The 22,016-nt window shown below is 43.1% G+C and overlaps 2 protein-coding genes and 1 long non-coding RNA gene across 3 annotated transcripts in view; 1 reads left to right on the forward strand and 2 right to left on the reverse strand.

Annotated features, from left to right (window-relative positions):
• Positions 1-3,197: 3,197 nt before the first annotated feature.
• On the reverse strand, positions 3,198-4,629 carry LOC127931647 (uncharacterized). The gene is made up of 2 exons (XM_052524912.1): positions 4,178-4,629; positions 3,198-3,903 (listed from the first exon to the last, which is right to left on the reverse strand). The coding sequence occupies exons 1-2, from the start codon at positions 4,627-4,629 to the stop codon at positions 3,198-3,200; spliced, it is 1,158 nt and encodes a 385-aa protein (XP_052380872.1).
• On the forward strand, positions 3,518-4,546 carry LOC127931648 (uncharacterized). The gene is made up of 3 exons (XR_008142129.1): positions 3,518-3,605; positions 3,636-4,026; positions 4,423-4,546. It is a non-coding gene; the product is annotated as an uncharacterized LOC127931648 (long non-coding RNA).
• A 768-nt stretch (positions 4,630-5,397) lies between the features above and the next one.
• Positions 5,398-22,016, reverse strand: part of LOC118380388 (netrin receptor DCC-like) — a 689,822-nt gene continuing 673,203 nt past the window's right edge. The window contains exon 29 of the mRNA XM_052526014.1: positions 5,398-5,604. Coding sequence (XP_052381974.1) covers positions 5,515-5,604 — 90 coding nt within the window. The 3' untranslated portion in view covers positions 5,398-5,514. The remainder of the gene's footprint in view (positions 5,605-22,016) is intronic.

Raw genomic sequence — 22,016 nt, forward strand, 5'->3', positions numbered from 1 at the left:
TGTCTATGTCATTTCGCAGCTCAAAGTTACTGTGGATGTGTTCCTTTTCTGAGAGGAAGTGCTACCCTGTACAGTGTCCTAACCAGGAGTAACGCCTTGTGACTCTATCCTAATATGGATACCGTAATCCTGAAGTGGCTGATGGGAGAAAATGACAACAGGAAGAGGCTATTCAATGGGACAGACACCTCTTAGACAGAAATTGAGAAAACAGACCTGATTAAGTTTTCCTATTTGTTTTTTGTCTTAAGCTAAACAAAATGTTCCATAATGATGGAATTGTTTTTCATAAATTAAATTAAAGTAAGAGTAATGCTGTAAATAATATATTACATGTAATCATATAAAGTTCCCCTGCATATTAAAAGCCTATACATATTCATAGGCCTATATATGAACACATATATAGGGGAGGCAGGGTAGCCTAGTGGTTAGAGCGTTGGACTAATAACTGAAAGGTTGCAAGTTCGAATCCCCGAGCTGATAAGGTACAAATATGTCGTTCTGCCCCTAAACAGGCAGTTATCCCGCAGTTCCTAGGCCGTCATTGTAAATAAGATTTTTTTCTTAACTGACTAGCCTGGTTAAATAAAGGTAAAAAAAAAAAAAAAAGAGTTTTACTAGCAATTTGTCCTTCAATTGCTCTATGGAACAATACGATAAATAAGAATCATTGGTTGTATCTTAAATGGTATCCTATTCTATATATAGAGCACTACTTTATGACCAGGGCTCCAGCCAAATGTAGTGTACTACATAGGGAATATAATTCCATTTGGGACTCAAGCCTTTTTTCCATGTAGTCTTGCTGCAGCCATCCTTTCTGTCCATGGTATAAAAAATAATAAAAAATACACAAGAAAAAGATTGAGCAAGAAATGTTTCTGTTCGCCCTCCAGAGGAGAAGAACGTGTCGATAGAATGTCCTAGATCATGTGTTACCCTGCGTTTAGGGCAAGAGGGGGAGGGGGAGAGGGGGGAGAGAGGGGGCAAAGAGAGGGGGGCAAAGAGAGGGGGGCAAAAGAGAGGGGGGAAAAGGGGGGAGAGAGGGGGGGGAGAGGGGGGCAAAGAGAGGGGGGCAAAGAGAGAAGAGGGGGCAAAAGAGGGGGGCAAGAGGGGGGAGAGGGGGGGGAGAGGGTATACAAATAAAGTGATCAACAAAGAGAAATACTGAGAACAAAAGGTGAAATGTAAAGGCACATACAATGTCTTTTTCTCAGCAACATAAAACAAACAAACAAAGGTATTTTAATTAAAGGGCAAACAGATAAAAAAAATCGAAAACAAAATGTCCTTTACGTACAAGATGACGCTCGACGGTTTGTTTTGTTTTGTGACGAGTCTCTGAATCCGTAACGGATGTGTTTCTATCCGTCGATGCTAATCCACGTGAATCTCTCACTGACACAGACGTCAATACCATAACATTATACCAGTCAGCATCCTCGTTACTTTCCTGGAGTCATCTTTTCTATTGTTTTTCCAAGAGCGCAAGTCAGAGTTCTAATATTGAATAATGAATACTGAAATTCACTTCTTCACAACCCCCCCTATACATGTTCAGAATGCCAATGCAGCTATTCCTTCTTCTTCTTCTGTTTTGTTTTGTCCCCAGGACAATCCACCGTCAGGAGAAAAATAGACACTTGCAAATTATAAAAGGGAGCACAGTTACCATGGGTTACCAGAGTCAAACATGAGAATATTGATGTCCTATTTCCATGGTGATTAATGATTCAGTTGTACATGCCCCCCCCAGGTGCCTTGTTTTTGTTAAAAAACTAAAGGTTATGTATCTATCGTCAGTGATGCAAAGCTATCCATGGGGCACCCTAATGTAAAACAATATCACAAGTCGGGAAGAGGCTGTTACAAATTGGATTATAAATAGTTGTACTGCAGCGTTTGACGGAACTGCTGATGTAAAAATACTGTATATACTATATGGAAATCATACGCATCGCTTATCATCTATAAAATGGCCCTCCTGCATTAGCATCCAAAACAACCCCTGTGGTGATCGTATCCAAGACAACCCCTGGGGTGATCGTATCCAAGACAACCCCTGGGGTGATCGTATCCAAGACAACCCCTGGGGTGATCGTATCCAAGACAACCCCTGGGGTGATCGTATCCAAGACAACCCCTGGGGTGATCGTATCCAAGACAACCCCTGGGGTGATCGTATCCAAAACAACCCCTGGGGTGATCGTATCCAAGACAACCCCTGGGGTGATCGTATCCAAGACAACCCCTGGGGTGGGGTCCAAGACAACCCCTGGGGTGATCGTATCCAAAACAACCCCTGGGGTGATCGTATCCAAGACAACCCCTGGGGTGATCGTATCAAGACAACCCTTGGGGTGAGACAAACCAACCCCTGGGGTGATCGTATCCAAGACAACCCCTGGGGTGATCCAAGACAACCCTTGGGGTGATCGTATCCAAGACAACCCCTGGGGTGATCGTATCAAAACAACCCCTGGGGTGAGTATCCAAGACAACCCCTGGGGTGATCGTATCCAAGACAACCCCTGGGGTGATCGTATCCAAGACAACCCTGGGGGATGATCAAGACAACCCCTGGGGTGATCGTATCCAAGACAACCCCTGGGGTGATCGTATCCAAGACAACCTCTGGGGTGATTGTATCCAAGACAACCCCTGGGGTGATCGTATCCAAGACAACCCTGGGGTGATCGTATCCAAGACAACCCCTGGGGTGATCGTATCCAAGACAACCCCTGGGGGTGATCGTATCCAAGACAACCCCTGGGGTGATCGTATCCAAGACAACCCTGGGGTGGGTCCAAGACAACCCCTGGGGTGATCGTATCCAAGACAACCCCTGGGGTGATCGTATCCAAGACAACCCCTGGGGTGATCGTATCCAAGACAACCCCTGGGGTGATCGTATCCAAGACAACCCCTGGGGTGATCGTATCCAAGACAACCCCTGGGGTGATCGTATCCAAGACAACCCCTGGGGTGATCGTATCCAAGACAACCCCTGGGGTGATCGTATCCAAGACAACCCCTGGGGTGATCGTATCCAAGACAACCCTTGGGGTGATCGTATCCAAGACAACCCCTGGGGTGATCGTATCCAAGACAACCCCTGGGGAAATCGCCCTTCACAGTCAGTCAAGCTTAAATAAACTGAGGTACATGTGTTTGTCTCATGACAACCTTAACTGTTAAAAACTAAAGATCACCATCATCATCATCATCATCATCATCACCACCAATACATCATAGGGCAACAAAAAGATCCCGTTGGGATGGTGAACGAGGTTGTCAACGGGACCAAACTCATTGTCAATAAAGTAAATATCACCTTGTAATACCACTTGATACCGTATTGATTCCCAATACGTTCCAAGACCCTCCACACCTCGACTGGAACGAGTGATTATAAGTCTGGTTTGGACATGTTGTTCTAATGACTTCAAAACTACATTTTGGCAAATACCAAACAGCTGTCTGTGGTTGTGATAGGGCAGCAACATGACCAGGGCAGAGTTGAGGAGAAGCAACATGACCAGGGCGGAGTTGAGGAGAAGCAACATGACCAGGGCAGAGTTGAGGAGAAGCAACATGACCAGGTCAGAGTTGAGGAGAAGCAACATGACCAGGGCAGAGTTGAGGAGAAGCAACATGACCAGGTCAGAGTTGAGGAGAAGCAACATGACCAGGGCAGAGTTGAGGAGAAGCAACATGACCAGGTCAGAGTTGAGGAGAAGCAACATGACCAGGTCAGAGTTGAGGAGAAGCAACATGACCAGGTCAGAGTTGAGGAGAAGCAACATGACCAGGTCAGAGTTGAGGAGAAGCAACATGACCAGGTCAGAGTTGAGGAGAAGCAACACACTGTAGATGTAAGTCGAGGAGAAGCGACATGACCTGGGTAGAGTTGAGGAGAAGCAACATGACCAGGGCGGATTTGATGAGAAGCAACATGACCAGGGCAGAGTTGACGAGAAGCAACATGACCAGGGCAGAGTTGAGGAGAAGCAACATGACCAGGTCAGAGTTGAGGAGAACAACATGTAGATGAGGAGAAGCAACATGACCAGGGCAGAGTTGAGGAGAAGCAACATGACCAGGTCAGAGTTGACGAGAAGCAACATGACCAGGGCAGAGTTGAGGAGAAGCAACACACTGTAGATGTAATGACCAGGGTAGAGTTGAGGAGAAGCAACATGACCAGGGCAGAGTTGAGGAGAAGCAACATGACCAGGGCAGAGTTGAGGAGAAGCAACATGACCAGGGCGGAGTTGAGGAGAAGCAACATGACCAGGGCAGAGTTGAGGAGAAGCAACATGACCAGGACAGGGAGTTGAGGAGAAGCAACATGACCAGGGCGGAGTTGAGGAGAAGCAACATGACCAGGGCAGAGTTGAGGAGAAGCAACACGACCAGGGCGGAGTTGAGGAGAAGCAACATGACCAGGGCGGAGTTGAGGAGAAGCAACACGACCAGGGCAGAGTTGAGGAGAAGCAACATACTGTAGATGTAAGTCGAGGAGAAGCAACATACTGTAGATGTAAGTCGAGGAGAAGCAACACACTGTAGATGTAAGTCGAGGAGAAGCAACATGACCAGGGCAGAGTTGAGGAGAAACAACATACTGCAGATGTAAGTCGAGGAGAAGCAACATACTGTAGATGGACCCGAACAAGGAGATATGGAGAACTTTCCCGGGGTCTGCCATGGGGCGGCAGGGTAGCCTAGTGGTTAGAGCGTTGGACTAGTAACCGGAAGGTTGCAAGTTCAAATCCCTGAGCTGACAAGGTACAAATCTGTCGTTCTACCACTGAACAGGCAGTTACCACTGCGAGACCTACCATAGCGAGACCTACCACTGTGAGATTCCACCACTGTGAGACCTACAACTGCGAGACCTACCACAGCGAGACCTACCACTGTGAGACCTACCACAGCGAGACCTACCACTGTCAGACCTACCATTGTCATCTCACATCATCACCAGGCAACGAGGGTCCAGAGAAACATTGACGTCTGGAGACAGCAAACAGTCCTTAGGTCTTATAGGTCCAGCTGTTACACTTGAGCCTTCAGTTCAAAATTAAATCCAAAACACCAGTAACATGGAAACAAAAACAACATTGATCAATGAAAACTCAAAAAGTTGACGATTTAAAGTGAAAACAACACTGTGGAAAACATCAAATATAATTTCTTCATCGTTTATCATTTTAGAGTCTTCGTCGTCCCCCTTTCAGAGGGGGGGGGGGGTATTATAGAGGAACAGGGTTGGTTACAGTATTGAAGGGACACAGAGAGGTCCGTTAGGTGGTTTGGTTAGAGTATTATAGGGGGTTTGTTGAGAAGTATCTGTGTTTCTGAGGTCCAGGCACCATGCGCCCCCTCGTCTGTGCCCTGCCCCTTGTTTCTGTGTTCCTGCTTCTTCTAGTGGTACTGCTATCTGTCTGTGCTGCTGCTGTTAAGGTCTGACTGGCTGGGTGGGACTCTCTGCCAGGGCTGCTGGGGTTAAAAGGCCGAGCCAGTGATGGCGTTGAGTTGCTTCATGAGTCCCTCTAGGCTCGCCATCTGTTCACTCAAGTCGTCTTGTTCGTAAACCTAGAAGATAAAAAAAAAAAAAAAAAAAAGTTGTCTGTCACACAAATTCAAAGAAGAGTCATCGTCGTCCAGAATAATTGCAGGGGGAAATGTATTGCTTTTTATTCAGTTAAAGCAGAGGTGTCAAACTCATTCCACGGACGACCGAGGCTCTTTTTTTCATTATTTTTAATTTCACCTTCATTTAACCAGGTAGGCCAGATCACCTTCATTTAACCAGGTAGGCCAGATCACCTTTATTTAACCAGGTAGGCCAGATCACCTTCATTTAACCAGGTAGGCCAGATCACCTTTATTTAACCAGGTAGGCCAGATCACCTTTATTTAACCAGGTAGGCCAGATCACCTTCATTTAACCAGGTAGGCCAGATCACCTTTATTTAACCAGGTAGGCCAGATCACCTTTATTTAACCAGGTAGGCCAGATCACCTTTATTTAACCAGATCATTTAACCAGGTAGGCCAGTTCACATTTATTTAACCAGGTAGGCCAGATCACCTTTATTTAACCAGGTAGGCCAGATCACCTTCATTTAACCAGGTAGGCCAGATCACCTTCATTTAACCAGGTAGGCCAGATCACCTTTATTTAACCAGGTAGGCCAGATCACCTTTATTTAACCAGGTAGGCCAGATCACCTTCATTTAACCAGGTAGCCCAGATCACATTTATTTAACCAGGTAGGCCAGATCACCTTTATTTAACCAGGTAGGCCAGATCACCTTCATTTCACCAGGTAGGCCAGATCACCTTTATTTAACCAGGTAGGCCAGATCACCTTCATTTAACCAGGTAGGCCAGATCTCCTTTATTTAACCAGGTAGGCCAGATCACCTTTATTTAACCAGGTAGGCCAGATCACCTTTATTTAACCAGGTAGGCTAGTTGAGAACAAGTTCTCATTTACAACTGCGACCTGGCCAAGATAAAGCAAAGCAGTTTGACACAAACAACAACACAGAGTTATACATGGAATTAACAAACATACAGTCAATAACACAATAGAAAAGTCTATATACAGTGTGTGCAAATGTAGTAAGATTAGGGAGGTAAGGAAATAAATAGGCCATAGTGGCGAAATAATTACAATTGAGCATAAACACTGTAGTGACAGACGTGCAGAAGATGAATGTGCAAGTAGAGATACTGGAGTGCAAAGGAGAAAAACATTTTTTTTAAATAACAATATGGAGATGAGGTAGTTGGATGGGCTATTTACAGATGGGCTATGTACAGGTGCAGTGATCTGTGAGCTGCTCTGACAGCTGGTGTTTAAAGCTAGTGAGGGAAATATGAGTCTCCAGCTTCAGTGATTTTTGCAATTCGTTCCAGTCATTGGCAGCAGAGAACTGGAAGGAGAGGCAACCAAAGGAAGAATTGGCTTTGGGGATGACCAGTGAGATATACCTGCTGGAGCGTGTGCTATGGGTGTTGCTATGGTGACCAGTGAGCTGAGAAAAGTTGGGACCTAGCAAAGACTTATAGATGACCTGGAGCCAGTTGGTTTGGCGATGAATATGAAGCGAGGGCCAGCATACAGGTCGCAGTGGTGGGTGGTATATGAGGCTTTGGTGTCAAAACGGATGGCACTGTGATAGACTGCATCCAATTTGCTGAGTAGTGTTGAAGGCTATTTTGTAAATGACATCGCCGAAGTCAAGGATCGGTGGGATAGTCAGTTTTACGAGGGTATGTTTGGCAGCATGAGTGAAGGATGCTTTGTTGCGAAATAGGAAGCCAATTATAGATTTAACTTTGGATTGGGGATGCTTAATGTGAGTCTGGAACAAGAGTTTACAATTTAACCAGACACTTAGAATATGTGGCTAACTACAAATACCTAAGTCAGAACCGTCCAGATTAGTGATGCTAGGCAGGCGGGCAGGTGCGGGCAGCGATCGGTTGAAGAGCATGCATTTAGTTTTACATGCATTTAAGAGCAGTTGGAGGCCAAGGAAGGAGAGTTGCATGGCACTGAAGCTCGTCTGGAGGTTAGTTAACACAGTGTCCAAAGAAGGGCCAGAAGTATACAGAATGGTGTCGTCTGTGTAGAGGTGGATCAGAGAATCACCAGCAGCAAGAGCGACATCATTGATGTATACAGAGAAAATAGTCGGCCAGAGAACTGAACCCTGTGGCTCCCCCATAGAGACTGCCAGAGGACCGGACAACAGGCCCTTCGATTTAACACACTGAACCAAGAAGGATGTGGTGACTGACAGAGTCGAAAGCCTTGGTCAGGTCGATGAATACGGCTGCACAGTAATGTCTGTTATTGATGGCGGTTATGATATCATTTACCACCTTGAGCGTGGCTGAGGTGCACCCATGACCAGCTCGTAAACCAACTGCATAACGGAAAAGGTACGGTGGGATTCAAAATGGTCGGTGATCTGTTTGTTAACTTGGCGTTTCGAGGACCTTAGAAAGGCACGTCAGGATAGATGTAGGTCTGTCGCAGTTTGGGTCTAGATACATTTAAATGAAGACCTAAATTAAATTAAGACCTAGACAACAAGGTGAGGGAAATCCCGTTACTAATTAGTGACCTTAATTTAGCAATCAATTACAAGGTTGGAAGGAAAATCCGTAAACACTCGGCCTTTTGTGGAATGAGTTTGACACGCGAGTTAAGAGAACAGCAGCAAAGTAGACTTGAAGGAAAAACTGATGATACATACAGTACTTTATATTGGTATAATACATACAGTACTTTATATTGGTATGATACATACAGTACTTTATATTGGTATGATACATACAGTACTTTATATTGGTATGATACATACAGTACTTTATATTGGTATGATACATACAGTACTTTATATTGGTATGATACATACAGTACTTTATATTGGTATAATACATAAAGTACTTTATATTGGTATGATACATACAGTACTTTATATTGGTATGATACATACAGTACTTTATATTGGTATGATACATACAGTACTTTATATTGGTATGATACATAAAGTACTTTATATTGGTATGATACATACAGTACTTTATATTGGTATGATACATACAGTACTTTATATTGGTATGATACATACAGTACTTTATATTGGTATGATACATACAGTACTTTATATTTGTGATACATACAGTACTTTATATTGGTATAATACATACAGTACTTTATATTGGTATGATACATACAGTACTTTATATTGGTATAATACATACAGGACTTTATATTGGTGTGATACATACAGTACTTTATATTGGTATAATACATACAGGACTTTATATTGGTATGATACATACAGTACTTTATATTGGTATGATACATACAGGACTTTATATTGGTATGATACATACAGTACTTTATATTGGTATGATACATACAGTACTTTATATTGGTATGATACATACAGTACTTTATATTGGTATGATACATACAGTACTTTATATTGGTATGATACATACAGTACTTTATATTGGTATGATACATACAGTACTTTATATTGGTATGATACATACAGTACTTTATATTGGTATGATACATACAGTACTTTATATTGGTATGATACATACAGTACTTTATATTGGTATAATACATACAGTACTTTATATTGGTATGATACATACAGTACTTTATATTGGTATGATACATACAGTACTTTATATTGGTGTGATACATACAGTACTTTATATTGGTATAATACATACAGTACTTTATATTGGTATGATACATACAGTACTTTATATTGGTATGATACATACAGGACTTTATATTGGTATGATACATACAGTACTTTATATTGGTATGATACATACAGTACTTTATATTGGTATGATACATACAGTACTTTATATTGGTATGATACATACAGTACTTTATATTGGTATGATACATACAGTACTTTATATTGGTATAATACATAAAGTACTTTATGTTGGTATAATACATACAGTACTTTATATTGGTATAATACATGAAGTACTTTATTGGTATGATACATACAGTACTTTATATTGGTATGATACATGAAGTACTTTATTGGTATGATACATACAGTACTTTATATTGGTATGATACATACAGTACTTTATATTGGTATGATACATACAGGACTTTATATTGGTATGATACATACAGTACTTTATATTGGTATAATACATGAAGTACTTTATTGGTATGATACATACAGTACTTTATATTGGTATGATACATACAGTACTTTATATTGGTATGATACATACAGTACTTTATTGGTATGATACATACAGTACTTTATATTGGTATGATACATACAGTACTTTATATTGGTATGATACATACAGTACTTTATATTGGTATGATACATACAGTACTTTATATTGGTATGATACATACAGTACTTTATATTGGTATGATACATACAGTACTTTATATTGGTATGATACATACAGTACTTTATATTGGTATAATCATACAGTACTTTATATTGGTATGATACATACAGTACTTTATATTGGTATGATACATACAGTACTTTATATTGGTATGATACATACAGTACTTTATATTGGTATGATACATACAGTACTTTATATTGGTATGATACATACAGTACTTTATATTGGTATGATACATACAGTACTTTATATTGGTATGATACATACAGTACTTTATATTGGTATGATACATACAGTACTTTATATTGGTATGATACATACAGTACTTTATATTGGTATGATACATACAGGACTTTATATTGGTATGATACATACAGTACTTTATATTGGTATGATACATACAGTACTTTATATTGGTATGATACATACAGTACTTTATATTGGTATGATACATACAGTACTTTATATTGGTATGATCATACAGTACTTTATATTGGAATGATACATAAAGTACTTTATATTGGTATGATACATACAGTACTTTATATTGGTATGATCATACAGTACTTTATATTGGTATGATACATACAGTACTTTATATTGGTATGATACATACAGTACTTTATATTGGTATAATACATAAAGTACTTTATATTGGTATGATACATACAGTACTTTATATTGGTATGATCATACAGTACTGTATATTGGTATGATACATAAAGTACTTTATTGGTATGATACATACAGTACTTTATATTGGTATGATACATACAGTACTTTATATTGGTATGATACATACAGTACTTTATATTGGTATGATACATACAGTACTTTATATTGGTATGATACATACAGTACTTTATATTGGTATGATACATACAGTACTTTATATTGGTATGATACATACAGTACTTTATATTGGTATGATACATACAGTACTTTATATTGGTATGATACATACAGTACTTTAAATTGGTATGATACATACAGTACTTTATATTGGTATGATACATACAGTACTTTATATTGGTATGATACATACAGTACTTTATATTGGTATGATACATACAGTACTTTATATTGGTATAATACATACAGTACTTTATATTGGTATGATACATACAGTACTTTATATTGGTATGATACATACAGTACTTTATATTGGTATGATACATACAGTACTTTATATTGGTATAATACATACAGTACTTTATATTGGTATAATACATACAGTACTTTATATTGGTATAATACATACAGTACTTTATATTGGTATGATACATACAGTACTTTAAATTGGTATGATACATACAGTACTTTATATTGGTATAATACATACAGTACTTTATATTGGTGTGATACATACAGTACTTTATATTGGTATAATACATACAGTACTTTATATTGGCATGAACATGGGATTTCTCTCTATCTGTGACCTCCAGTCAGACAGCTTCCTTCCTCTCTCGATCTGTGACCTGTGACCTCCAGTCAGATAGCTTCCTCTCTCTCTGTGACCTCCAGTCAGACAGCTTCCTCTCTCTCTGTGACCTCCAGTCAGACAGCTTCCTCTCTCTCTATCTGTGACCTCCAGTCAGACAGCTTCCTCTCTCTATCCATCTGTGACCTCCAGTCAGACAGCTTCCTCTCTCTATCCATCTGTGACCTCCAGTCAGACAGCTTCCTCTCTCTATCCATCTGTGACCTCCAGTCAGACAGCTTCCTCTCTCTCTGTGACCTCCAGTCAGACAGCTTCCTCTCTCTATCCATCTGTGACCTCCAGTCAGACAGCTTCCTCTCTCTCTGTGACCTCCAGTCAGACAGCTTCCTCTCTCTCTGTGACCTCCAGTCAGACAGCGTCCTCCTTCTCTCTCTATCTGTGACTTCTAGTCAGACAGCTTCCTCCCTCTCTCTATCTGTGACCTCCAGTCAGACAGCTTCCTCTCTCTCTGTGACCTCCAGTCAAAACAGAGGTCTGCTGCAGGATTGTTAATTTTACCAGTAAAATGTTTGCTCTCTCCTATATAAATAGGTAGCTACAGTAATTATTAGTTGGCTAGCTGTCTTTTTAAAAATCTGTGACGTCTATGATTCCTGAAAATAGTAACCGCGAGCCTGAAGCCTAACCCTTGTGATGATCGCTAGCTATGATGACTTTTAAAAACCTCAGCTTAGTGAGTGCATCATCCTGGTACTTAGCGACTTACAGGCATATCATATTATTTCAGTCATGGAGTATCAGATTAAATTACCTTCCATCTTTTTTTTCTCAAACGTTAGAGGGAAATCCTTAGGATGATCAAATTGAACTTTTGTCACCTTGCAAGCCCGATTTGATAACTTGTACAGTACCTTTTTGTTTCGTTTATGTGACTGATTACCATTTGATTGACGTGGTGCGATCGTGTGTCATATCATTTGAAATGGCTGTTTGTAAATCATGTATCACTTATTCATATATAGTTTGACACCGCTAAAATAACGCTCATTAATGCACGTAGAGGTCAGGGTCTCAGTAAATTCAGGAATTCCCCAAACTCTCCTACTGATAACACAACAATGTCAATATGGCGATTTACAGTTACAACCTCGGTTCGTCTCCTAGGTTTGGCCTCAGGCCAATTCTGTTCTGAGCTAATAGTTAGCGGGACATAACATAATTAGTATATCATATTAGCATAATTAATTGGTCTGCACTATATATTGAACGACCTTTTAACACTTTTGATCAGTACATAATACATTCAGTGACAATAACGTGATCATTTTGTTCTGATTACGCTCATAAAGACACCAATGTCTCTCAATTCAATTATTATATTTGGTCTATTTTCTCTGTGAGTTTGATTGGTGGGGATAAACAGGTCTATGTCACCTACACTACATTCCATTTTTTTTACGTCAACATTTTGTTCAGGGCAATTAGCTTGATAGCGAGAGAGAAAATGTCGCTGTTTTGCAAAAGAATTCAATCTGAGACGTCATTATGAAGCATGGAACTTTTCAAAGTGGCCTCTTCCCGCCCCGGACCAGAGGCCCGACGCAGAAACATTGAAGCGTTAAATGCCAAAATACAAACTTTTGTTGTTGTGTCTGGCGTATTCTGTCACTTAAAACGGGCTAAATCGATCAAATAAAATGAAGAGGGGAAACAGACGTGCAGATGGTGGAAAAAAAGCCTTTACCAGGAAGCTTAAGTTGTTCGATTTGTACTTTTTCATCCGGTAGTTTACTGCCCCTTCTGAAGAAACGACAGGCAGAGGGACCAGGCCGCAGCGTCGTCACAGAGGTGATGGAAGACTCCAGCACACTGAAGAAACGACAGGCAGAGGGGCCAGGCCGCAGCATCGTCACAGAGGTGATGGAAGACTCCAGCACACTGAAGAAACGACAGGCAGAGGGACCAGGCCACAGCATCGTCACAGAGGTGATGGAAGACTCCAGCACACTCACAGAGGTGATGGAAGACTCCAGAACACTGAAGAAACGACAGGCAGAGGGACCAGGCCGCAGCATCGTCACAGAGGTGATGGAAGACTCCAGCACACTGAAGAAACGACAGGCAGAGGGACCAGGCCGCAGCATCGTCACAGAGGTGATGGAAGACTCCAGCACACTGAAGAAACGACAGGCAGAGGGACCAGGCCGCAGCATCGTCACAGAGGTGATGGAAGACTCCAGCACACTGAAGAAACGACAGGCAGAGGGACCAGGCCGCAGCATCGTCACAGAGGTGATGGAAGACTCCAGCACACTGAAGAAACGACAGGCAGAGGGACCAGGCCGCAGCATCGTCACAGAGGTGATGGAAGACTCCAGCACACTGAAGAAACGACAGGCAGAGGGACCAGGCCGCAGCATCGTCACAGAGGTGATGGAAGACTCCAGCACACTGAAGAAACGACAGGCAGAGGGACCAGGCCGCAGCATCGTCACAGAGGTGATGGAAGACTCCAGCACACTGAAGAAACGACAGGCAGAGGGACCAGGCCGCAGCATCGTCACAGAGGTGATGGAAGACTCCAGCACACTGAAGAAACGACAGGCAGAGGGACCAGGCCGCAGCATCGTCACAGAGGTGATGGAAGACTCCAGCACACTGAAGAAACGACAGGCAGAGGGACCAGGCCGCAGCATCGTCACAGAGGTGATGGAAGACTCCAGCACACTGAAGAAACGACAGGCAGAGGGACCAGGCCGCAGCATCGTCACAGAGGTGATGGAAGACTCCAGCACACTGAAGAAACGACAGGCAGAGGGACCAGGCCGCAGCATCGTCACAGAGGTGATGGAAGATTCCAGCACACTGAAGAAACAACAGGCAGAGGGACCAGGCCGCAGCATCGTCACCGAGGTGATGGAAGACTCCAGCACACTGAAGAAACGACAGGCAGAGGGACCAGGCCGCAGCATCGTCACAGAGGTGATGGAAGACTCCAGCACACTGAAGAAACGACAGGCAGAGGGACCAGGCCGCAGCATCGTCACAGAGGTGATGGAAGATTCCAGCACACTGAAGAAACAACAGGCAGAGGGACCAGGCCGCAGCATCGTCACCGAGGTGATGGAAGACTCCAGCACACTGAAGAAACGACAGGCAGAGGGACCAGGCCGCAGCATCGTCACAGAGGTGATGGAAGACTTCATCAAGCAGCTGAGGGACAACTTCACCATCACATTTGAAGACGACAGCATGTCTGTCCAATGATATCATTGCGTTTTGTACGTGATCCTCTCGCAGTCCGACCCAGGTGGAGAATACTCCTCCCTTGCTTAAGAAAACGAAAAACTCGCTGGACGAGGCCGCAATTCAAACGGAGCTGATTGAATTCCAGACATTGAGCCAAATCAGTAGTGCTGAGTCCTTGTGTTTTGGGTGTCATTCTCAGAGGAATACAGCACAGTAAAGAAACGTGCATTTTATGTTATAACAATGTTTCGGATCGTCTTACTCCTGCGAGTCCTCATTTTCGTCCACGAACGCAAAATGGACTCACGACAGTAAACCGTCTTTCACACAAGTCAATCGAGGACCGTCTCCGGCATCAAAATCAAATCCATCTCACGGGTCATCCACAAGATGGTGTTCGCGAAATGCAACTTTCCCCCACTGAGTTGCCTATATGACAGTTTTCAATAAATACTCACATTATCGGGAGTGTTTATCCATATATATATATATGTCTGAATCTGACAGGAGCAGCCCGATACAGACAATCAGACAATCTTTAAATTAAGTGTTTTATGTAGGATACTACATCATTTTATGTACAGTTGCAAATTGTAAATAGAACAGTAGTCTTACGACCTAATGGGGCGGCAGCGTAGCTGACAAGGTACAAATCTGTCATTCTGCCCCTGAACAGGCAGTTAACCCACTGTTCCTCGGCCGTCATTGAAAATAAGAATATGTTCTTAACTGACTTGCCTGGTTAAATAAAGGTAAAATTAAAATAAATAAAAAATCTATTTGGGCCATATATTTTTTATCTTGTTAAAGATGTTCTTAAAAAAGTCTCAAAGTCTCCTATTGTAAGTTATTTTATATTAGACCTAAACTCGGGAAGGAATAAAATGAAGATTATTGTTTAAATGACTTGACTTGACTGGTGTAGATTTTCTCCGTCTGTTGCCGTGCAACACTTGTTAGGCACTGTTCCACCTCCTATTGATTTGTGTTGCAGCTGCAGCGTTACGTTTCAGCACCAGGCGCTGTTCCACCTCCTATTGATTTCTGTTGCAGCTGCAGCGTTACGTTTCAGCACCAGGCGCTGTTCCACCTCCTATTGATTTCTGTTGCAGCTGCAGCATTACGTTTCAGCACCAGGCGCTGTTCCACCTCCTATTGATTTCTGTTGCAGCTGCAGCATTACGTTTCAGCACCAGGCGCTGTTCCACCTCCTATTGATTTCTGTTGCAGCTGCAGCGTTACGTTTCAGCACCAGGCGCTGTTCCACCTCCTATTGATTTCTGTTGCAGCTGCAGCATTACGTTTCAGCACCAGGCGCTGTTCCACGGAAAGGTCCGCTTTATTAGTTAATAACCTTCTCCTGCATTCTGTCTCCTCTCCTCATGAACGAAGTTCAAAATGTAACTATTGCCTTATTTAGGCAGGGTAACTTCCTTCTTGGGACATTGCATTTGAGAGTTTTTTTTGCATCTCATCTTATTGCATTTGTTTTATGGGGTTTTGGTGGGGGGGGGGCAAATACTATTGCCGGCGGGCCAAATCTGGCCCGTGGGCCGCCAGTTGGGGAACCTTGGCCTAATGTTTCCATTCCCTTTTAATAAGCTCCACAATGTTAATCAGACAACTTAATACGTCTTACTAAATTAATCCTAGATTGACCCTTACCAAATAAGGTCGGGGACCATCATTAAAACGCCATCTCCCTTATTACGAGCTGAGGAAGCCCTGATGACACAGCTCACTGATGTACAGCTATTGGAGCGTGTGTGTGTAAGTGTGTGTGTGTGTGTGTGTGTGTGCGCGCACGTGCGCATGTCTGTGTATCTCTGTGTGTCTCAATTTTCCTTAATAAGCTTATTTTACATTTGAGTAATTTTGCAGCAACTCTTATCCAGAGCGACTTACAGCTAGTTGTAAAAGCTACTGGTCCATTTCCTTTTAAAATAAGCCTTTTAGACCTAATGTAAGGCCAGCTTAATGTTCTCTATTCTGCTGTGGAGGTGGACATTTTGATAAAAGAGAAAAACATAAAGACACACCCCAAAACGTCTTGGCGGCTAGAACAGATGAGCATATAAAGTGTGTGATCGATGCCAACCTATTTATTTTGGAGAGACTCCCACTGACTTCATGGCTGATGAGAAAAGGCCAGATCAATTACAAAGATATGTGGGATGGATGGCAGGCAGCTGACCTTTTGGAACAAAGTAGGTTTTGGTTTTGCTAGGGCGCTGTGGACTGGGATGGCAAATGGGCGTAAACATCTGCCTTTTTATAAGTCTATCCCAAACCTTAACCTTACATTAGCCATTCAGAGTTAATGATTAAACTTAACCTTAATAAACACTTTGAAATTTGACATTTGGAACAACTTCAAAATGTGACGTTTGAGAAACATGGATGAACGTGTAATTCTGACGTGAGACTGTGAGATCGTGTTGCTCCCCCTAAACCCTTCCTCCCTCCCTCCTCTTGCTTTTTCTCATTACTCTAGCAGGTCCTATAAAGTGTTATGGGGCTGTCTAATGCGTCTCCCGACTCCAATCCACGACGGCACAGATGCTTTCTCCGTCTTATTGTTATGAGATATTAATATTTAACGGAACGATTCTTCGTCGGCACCGTTCTGTGTTTTACAATTCATACTCTGAGTATGTGTGTGTGTGTGTGTGTGTGTGTGTGTGTGTGTGTGTGTGTGTGTGTGTGTGTGTGTGTGTGTGTGTGTGTGTGTGTGTGTGTGTGTGTGTGTGTGTGTGTGTGTGTGTGTGTGTGTGTGTGTGTGTGTGTGTGTGTGTGTGTGCTTTTCTCTCCAACAATTCTTAGTGCTCTGCTTCGGTCTTACATTTCCCATGCTCCCTTCATGGTGTTGTTCTCTATCCATGCTCCCTTCATGGTGTTGTTCTCTATCCATGCTCCCTTCGTGGTGTTGTTCTCTATCCATGCTCCCTTCGTGGTGTTGTTCTCTATCTATGCTCCCTTCATGGTGTTGTTCTCTATCCATGCTCCCTTCATGGTGTTGTTCTCTATCCATGCTCCCTTCGTGGTGTTGTTCTCTATCCATGCTCCCTTCCTGGTGTTGTTCTCTATCTATGCTCCCTTCATGGTGTTGTTCTCTATCCATGCTCCCTTCATGGTGTTGTTCTCTATCCATGCTCCCTCCATGGTGTTGTTCTCTATCTATGCTCCCTTCATGGTGTTGTTCTCTATCCATGCTCCCTTCATGGTGTTGTTCTCTATCCATGCTCCCTTCATGGTGTTGTTCTCTATCTATGCTCCCTTCATGGTGTTGTTCTCTATCCATGCTCCCTTCATGGTGTTGTTCTCTATCCATGCTCCCTTCATGGTGTTGTTCTCTATCCATGCTCCCTTCATGGTGTTGTTCTCTATCCATGCTCCCTTCATGGTGTTGTTCTCTATCCATGCTCCCTTCCTGGTGTTGTTCTCTATCTATGCTCCCTTCCTGGTGTTGTTCTCTATCGATGCTCCCATCATGGTGTTGTTCTCTATCCATGCTCCCTTCATGGTGTTGTTCTCTATCTATGCTCCCTTCATGGTGTTGTTCTCTATCCATGCTCCCTTCATGGTGTTGTTCTCTATCCATGCTCCCTTCCTGGTGTTGTTCTCTATCCATGCTCCCTTCATGGTGTTGTTCTCTATCCATGCTCCCTTCGTGGTGTTGTTCTCTATCCATGCTCCCTTCCTGGTGTTGTTCTCTATCCATGCTCCGTTCATGGTGTTGTTCTCTATCTATGCTCCCTTCATGGTGTTGTTCTCTATCCATGCTCCCTTCCTGGTGTTGTTCTGTATCTATGCTCCATTCATGGTGTTGTTCTCTATCTATGCTCCCTTCCTGGTGTTGTTCTGTATCCATGCTCCCTTCATGGTGTTGTTCTCTATCTATGCTCCCTTCGTGGTGTTGTTCTCTATCCATGCTCCCTTCCTGGTGTTGTTCTCTATCCATGCTCCGTTCATGGTGTTGTTCTCTATCTATGCTCCCTTCATGGTGTTGTTCTCTATCCATGCTCCCTTCCTGGTGTTGTTCTGTATCTATGCTCCCTTCATGGTGTTGTTCTCTATCTATGCTCCCTTCATGGTGTTGTTCTCTATCCATGCTCCCTTCATGGTGTTGTTCTCTATCCATGCTCCCTTCATGGTGTTGTTCTCTATCTATGCTCCCTTCATGGTGTTGTTCTCTATCCATGCTCCCTTCATGGTGTTGTTCTCTATCTATGCTCCCTTCATGGTGTTGTTCTCTATCTATGCTCCCTTCATGGTGTTGTTCTCTATCCATGCTCCCTTCATGGTGTTGTTCTCTATCCATGCTCCCTTCGTGGTGTTGTTCTCTATCCATGATCCCTTCATGGTGTTGTTCTCTATCCATGCTCCCTTCATGGTGTTGTTCTCTATCTATGCTCCCTTCGTGGTGTTGTTCTCTATCTATGCTCCCTTCATGGTGTTGTTCTCTATCTATGCTCCCTTCGTGGTGTTGTTCTCTATCCATGCTCCCTTCATGGTGTTGTTCTCTATCTATGCTCCCTTCCTGGTGTTGTTCTCTATCCATGCTCCCTTCGTGGTGTTGTTCTCTATCTATGCTCCCTTCATGGTGTTGTTCTCTATCTATGCTCCCTTCGTGGTGTTGTTCTCTATCCATGCTCCCTTCATGGTGTTGTTCTCTATCTATGCTCCCTTCATGGTGTTGTTCTCTATCCATGCTCCCTTCATGGTGTTGTTCTCTATCCATGCTCCCTTCATGGTGTTGTTCTCTATCTATGCTCCCTTCATGGTGTTGTTCTCTACCTATGCTCCCTTCGTGGTGTTTTGGCTGTTGTTCTCTATCCATGCTCCCTTCATGGTGTTGTTCTCTATCCATGCTCCCTTCATGGTGTTGTTCTCTATCCATGCTCCCTTCATGGTGTTGTTCTCTATCCATGCTCCCTTCGTGGTGTTGTTCTCTATCCATGCTCCCTTCATGGTGTTGTTCTCTATCCATGCTCCCTTCATGGTGTTGTTCTCTATCCATGCTCCCTTCGTGGTGTTGTTCTCTATCTATGCTCCCTTCATGGTGTTGTTCTCTATCCATGCTCCCTTCGTGGTGTTGTTCTCTATCTATGCTCCCTTCATGCTGTTGTTCTCTATCCATGCTCCCTTCATGGTGTTGTTCTCTATCCATGCTCCCTTCGTGGTGTTGTTCTCTATCTATGCTCCCTTCATGGTGTTTTGGCTGTTGTTCTCTATCCATGCTCCCTTCGTGGTGTTGTTCTCTATCCATGCTCCCTTCATGGTGTTGTTCTCTATCTATGCTCCCTTCATGGTGTTGTTCTCTATCCATGCTCCCTTCGTGGTGTTGTTCTCTATCCATGCTCCCTTCATGGTGTTGTTCTCTATCCATGCTCCCTTCATGGTGTTGTTCTCTATCTATGCTCCCTTCATGGTGTTGTTCTCTATCTATGCTCCCTTCGTGGTGTTGTTCTCTATCCATGCTCCCTTCCTGGTGTTGTTCTCTATCTATGCTCCATTCATGGTGTTGTTCTCTATCTATGCTCCCTTCGTGGTGTTGTTCTCTATCCATGCTCCCTTCATGGTGTTGTTCTCTATCTATGCTCCCTTCATGGTGTTGTTCTCTATCCATGCTCCCTTCATGGTGTTGTTCTCTATCCATGCTCCCTTCATGGTGTTGTTCTCTATCTATGCTCCCTTCATGGTGTTGTTCTCTATCTATGCTCCCTTCATGGTGTTGTTCTCTATCTATGCTCCCTTCATGGTGTTTTGGCTGTTGTTCTCTATCCATGCTCCCTTCATGGTGTTGTTCTCTATCTATGCTCCCTTCATGGTGTTGTTCTCTATCCATGCTCCCTTCATGGTGTTGTTCTCTATCCATGCTCCCTTCATGGTGTTGTTCTCTATCTATGCTCCCTTCATGGTGTTGTTCTCTATCCATGCTCCCTTCATGGTGTTGTTCTCTATCCATGCTCCCTTCATGGTGTTGTTCTCTATCTATGCTCCCTTCCTGGTGTTGTTCTCTATCCATGCTCCCTTCCTGGTGTTGTTCTCTATCCATGCTCCCTTCATGGTGTTGTTCTCTATCTATGCTCCCTTCATGGTGTTGTTCTCTATCTATGCTCCCTTCATGCTGTTGTTCTCTATCTATGCTCCCTTCATGGTGTTGTTCTCTATCCATGCTCCCTTCATGGTGTTGTTCTCTATCTATGCTCCCTTCATGGTGTTGTTCTCTATCTATGCTCCCTTCATGGTGTTGTTCTCTATCCATGCTCCCTTCATGGTGTTGTTCTCTATCCATGCTCCCTTCCTGGTGTTGTTCTCTATCCATGCTCCCTTCTTGGTGTTGTTCTCTATCCATGCTCCCTTCATGGTGTTGTTCTCTATCCATGCTCCCTTTGTGGTGTTGTTCTCTATCCATGCTCCCTTCATGGTGTTGTTCTCTATCTATGCTCCCTTCATGGTGTTGTTCTCTATCCATGCTCCCTTCGTGGTGTTGTTCTCTATCTATGCTCCCTTCATGGTGTTGTTCTCTATCTATGCTCCCTTCATGGTGTTGTTCTCTATCCATGCTCCCTTCATGGTGTTGTTCTCTATCCATGCTCCCTTCATGGTGTTGTTCTCTATCCATGCTCCCTTCATGGTGTTGTTCTCTATCTATGCTCCCTTCCTGGTGTTGTTCTCTATCCATGCTCCCTTCGTGGTGTTGTTCTCTATCCATGCTCCCTTCATGGTGTTGTTCTCTATCTATGCTCCCTTCATGGTGTTGTTCTCTATCCATGCTCCCTTCATGGTGTTGTTCTCTATCTATGCTCCCTTCATGGTGTTGTTCTCTATCTATGCTCCCTTCATGGTGTTGTTCTCTATCCATGCTCCCTTCATGGTGTTGTTCTCTATCCATGCTCCCTTCCTGGTGTTGTTCTCTATCCATGCTCCCTTCGTGGTGTTGTTCTCTATCTATGCTCCCTTCATGGTGTTGTTCTCTATCCATGCTCCCTTCCTGGTGTTGTTCTCTATCCATGCTCCCTTCATGGTGTTGTTCTCTATCCATGCTCCCTTCATGGTGTTGTTCTCTATCCATGCTCCCTTCCTGGTGTTGTTCTCTATCCATGCTCCCTTCATGGTGTTGTTCTCTATCCATGCTCCCTTCATGGTGTTGTTCTCTATCCATGCTCCCTTCATGGTGTTGTTCTCTATCCATGCTCCCATCATGGTGTTGTTCTCTATCTATGCTCCCTTCATGGTGTTGTTCTCTATCCATGCTCCCTTCATGGTGTTGTTCTCTATCTATGCTCCCTTCGTGGTGTTGTTCTCTATCTATGCTCCCTTCCTGGTGTTGTTCTCTATCCATGCTCCCTTCATGGTGTTGTTCTC

This window comes from Oncorhynchus keta, chromosome 9 (genome assembly GCF_023373465.1).
Source record: "Oncorhynchus keta strain PuntledgeMale-10-30-2019 chromosome 9, Oket_V2, whole genome shotgun sequence".
In the NCBI taxonomy this organism is placed as follows: Eukaryota; Metazoa; Chordata; class Actinopteri; order Salmoniformes; family Salmonidae; genus Oncorhynchus; species Oncorhynchus keta.

Bases quoted from the DNA above. Each gene is read 5' to 3' on its own strand.
- LOC127931647 (XM_052524912.1), bottom strand. From the start codon at position 4,629: ATGTTGTTTCTCCTCAACTCTGCCCTGGTCATGTTGCTTCTCCTCGAC. The intron at 3,904-4,177 runs GTCATTACATCT...AACTCTACCCAG, and splicing joins TTCTCCTCAACTCTACCCTG to GTCATGTCGCTTCTCCTCGA.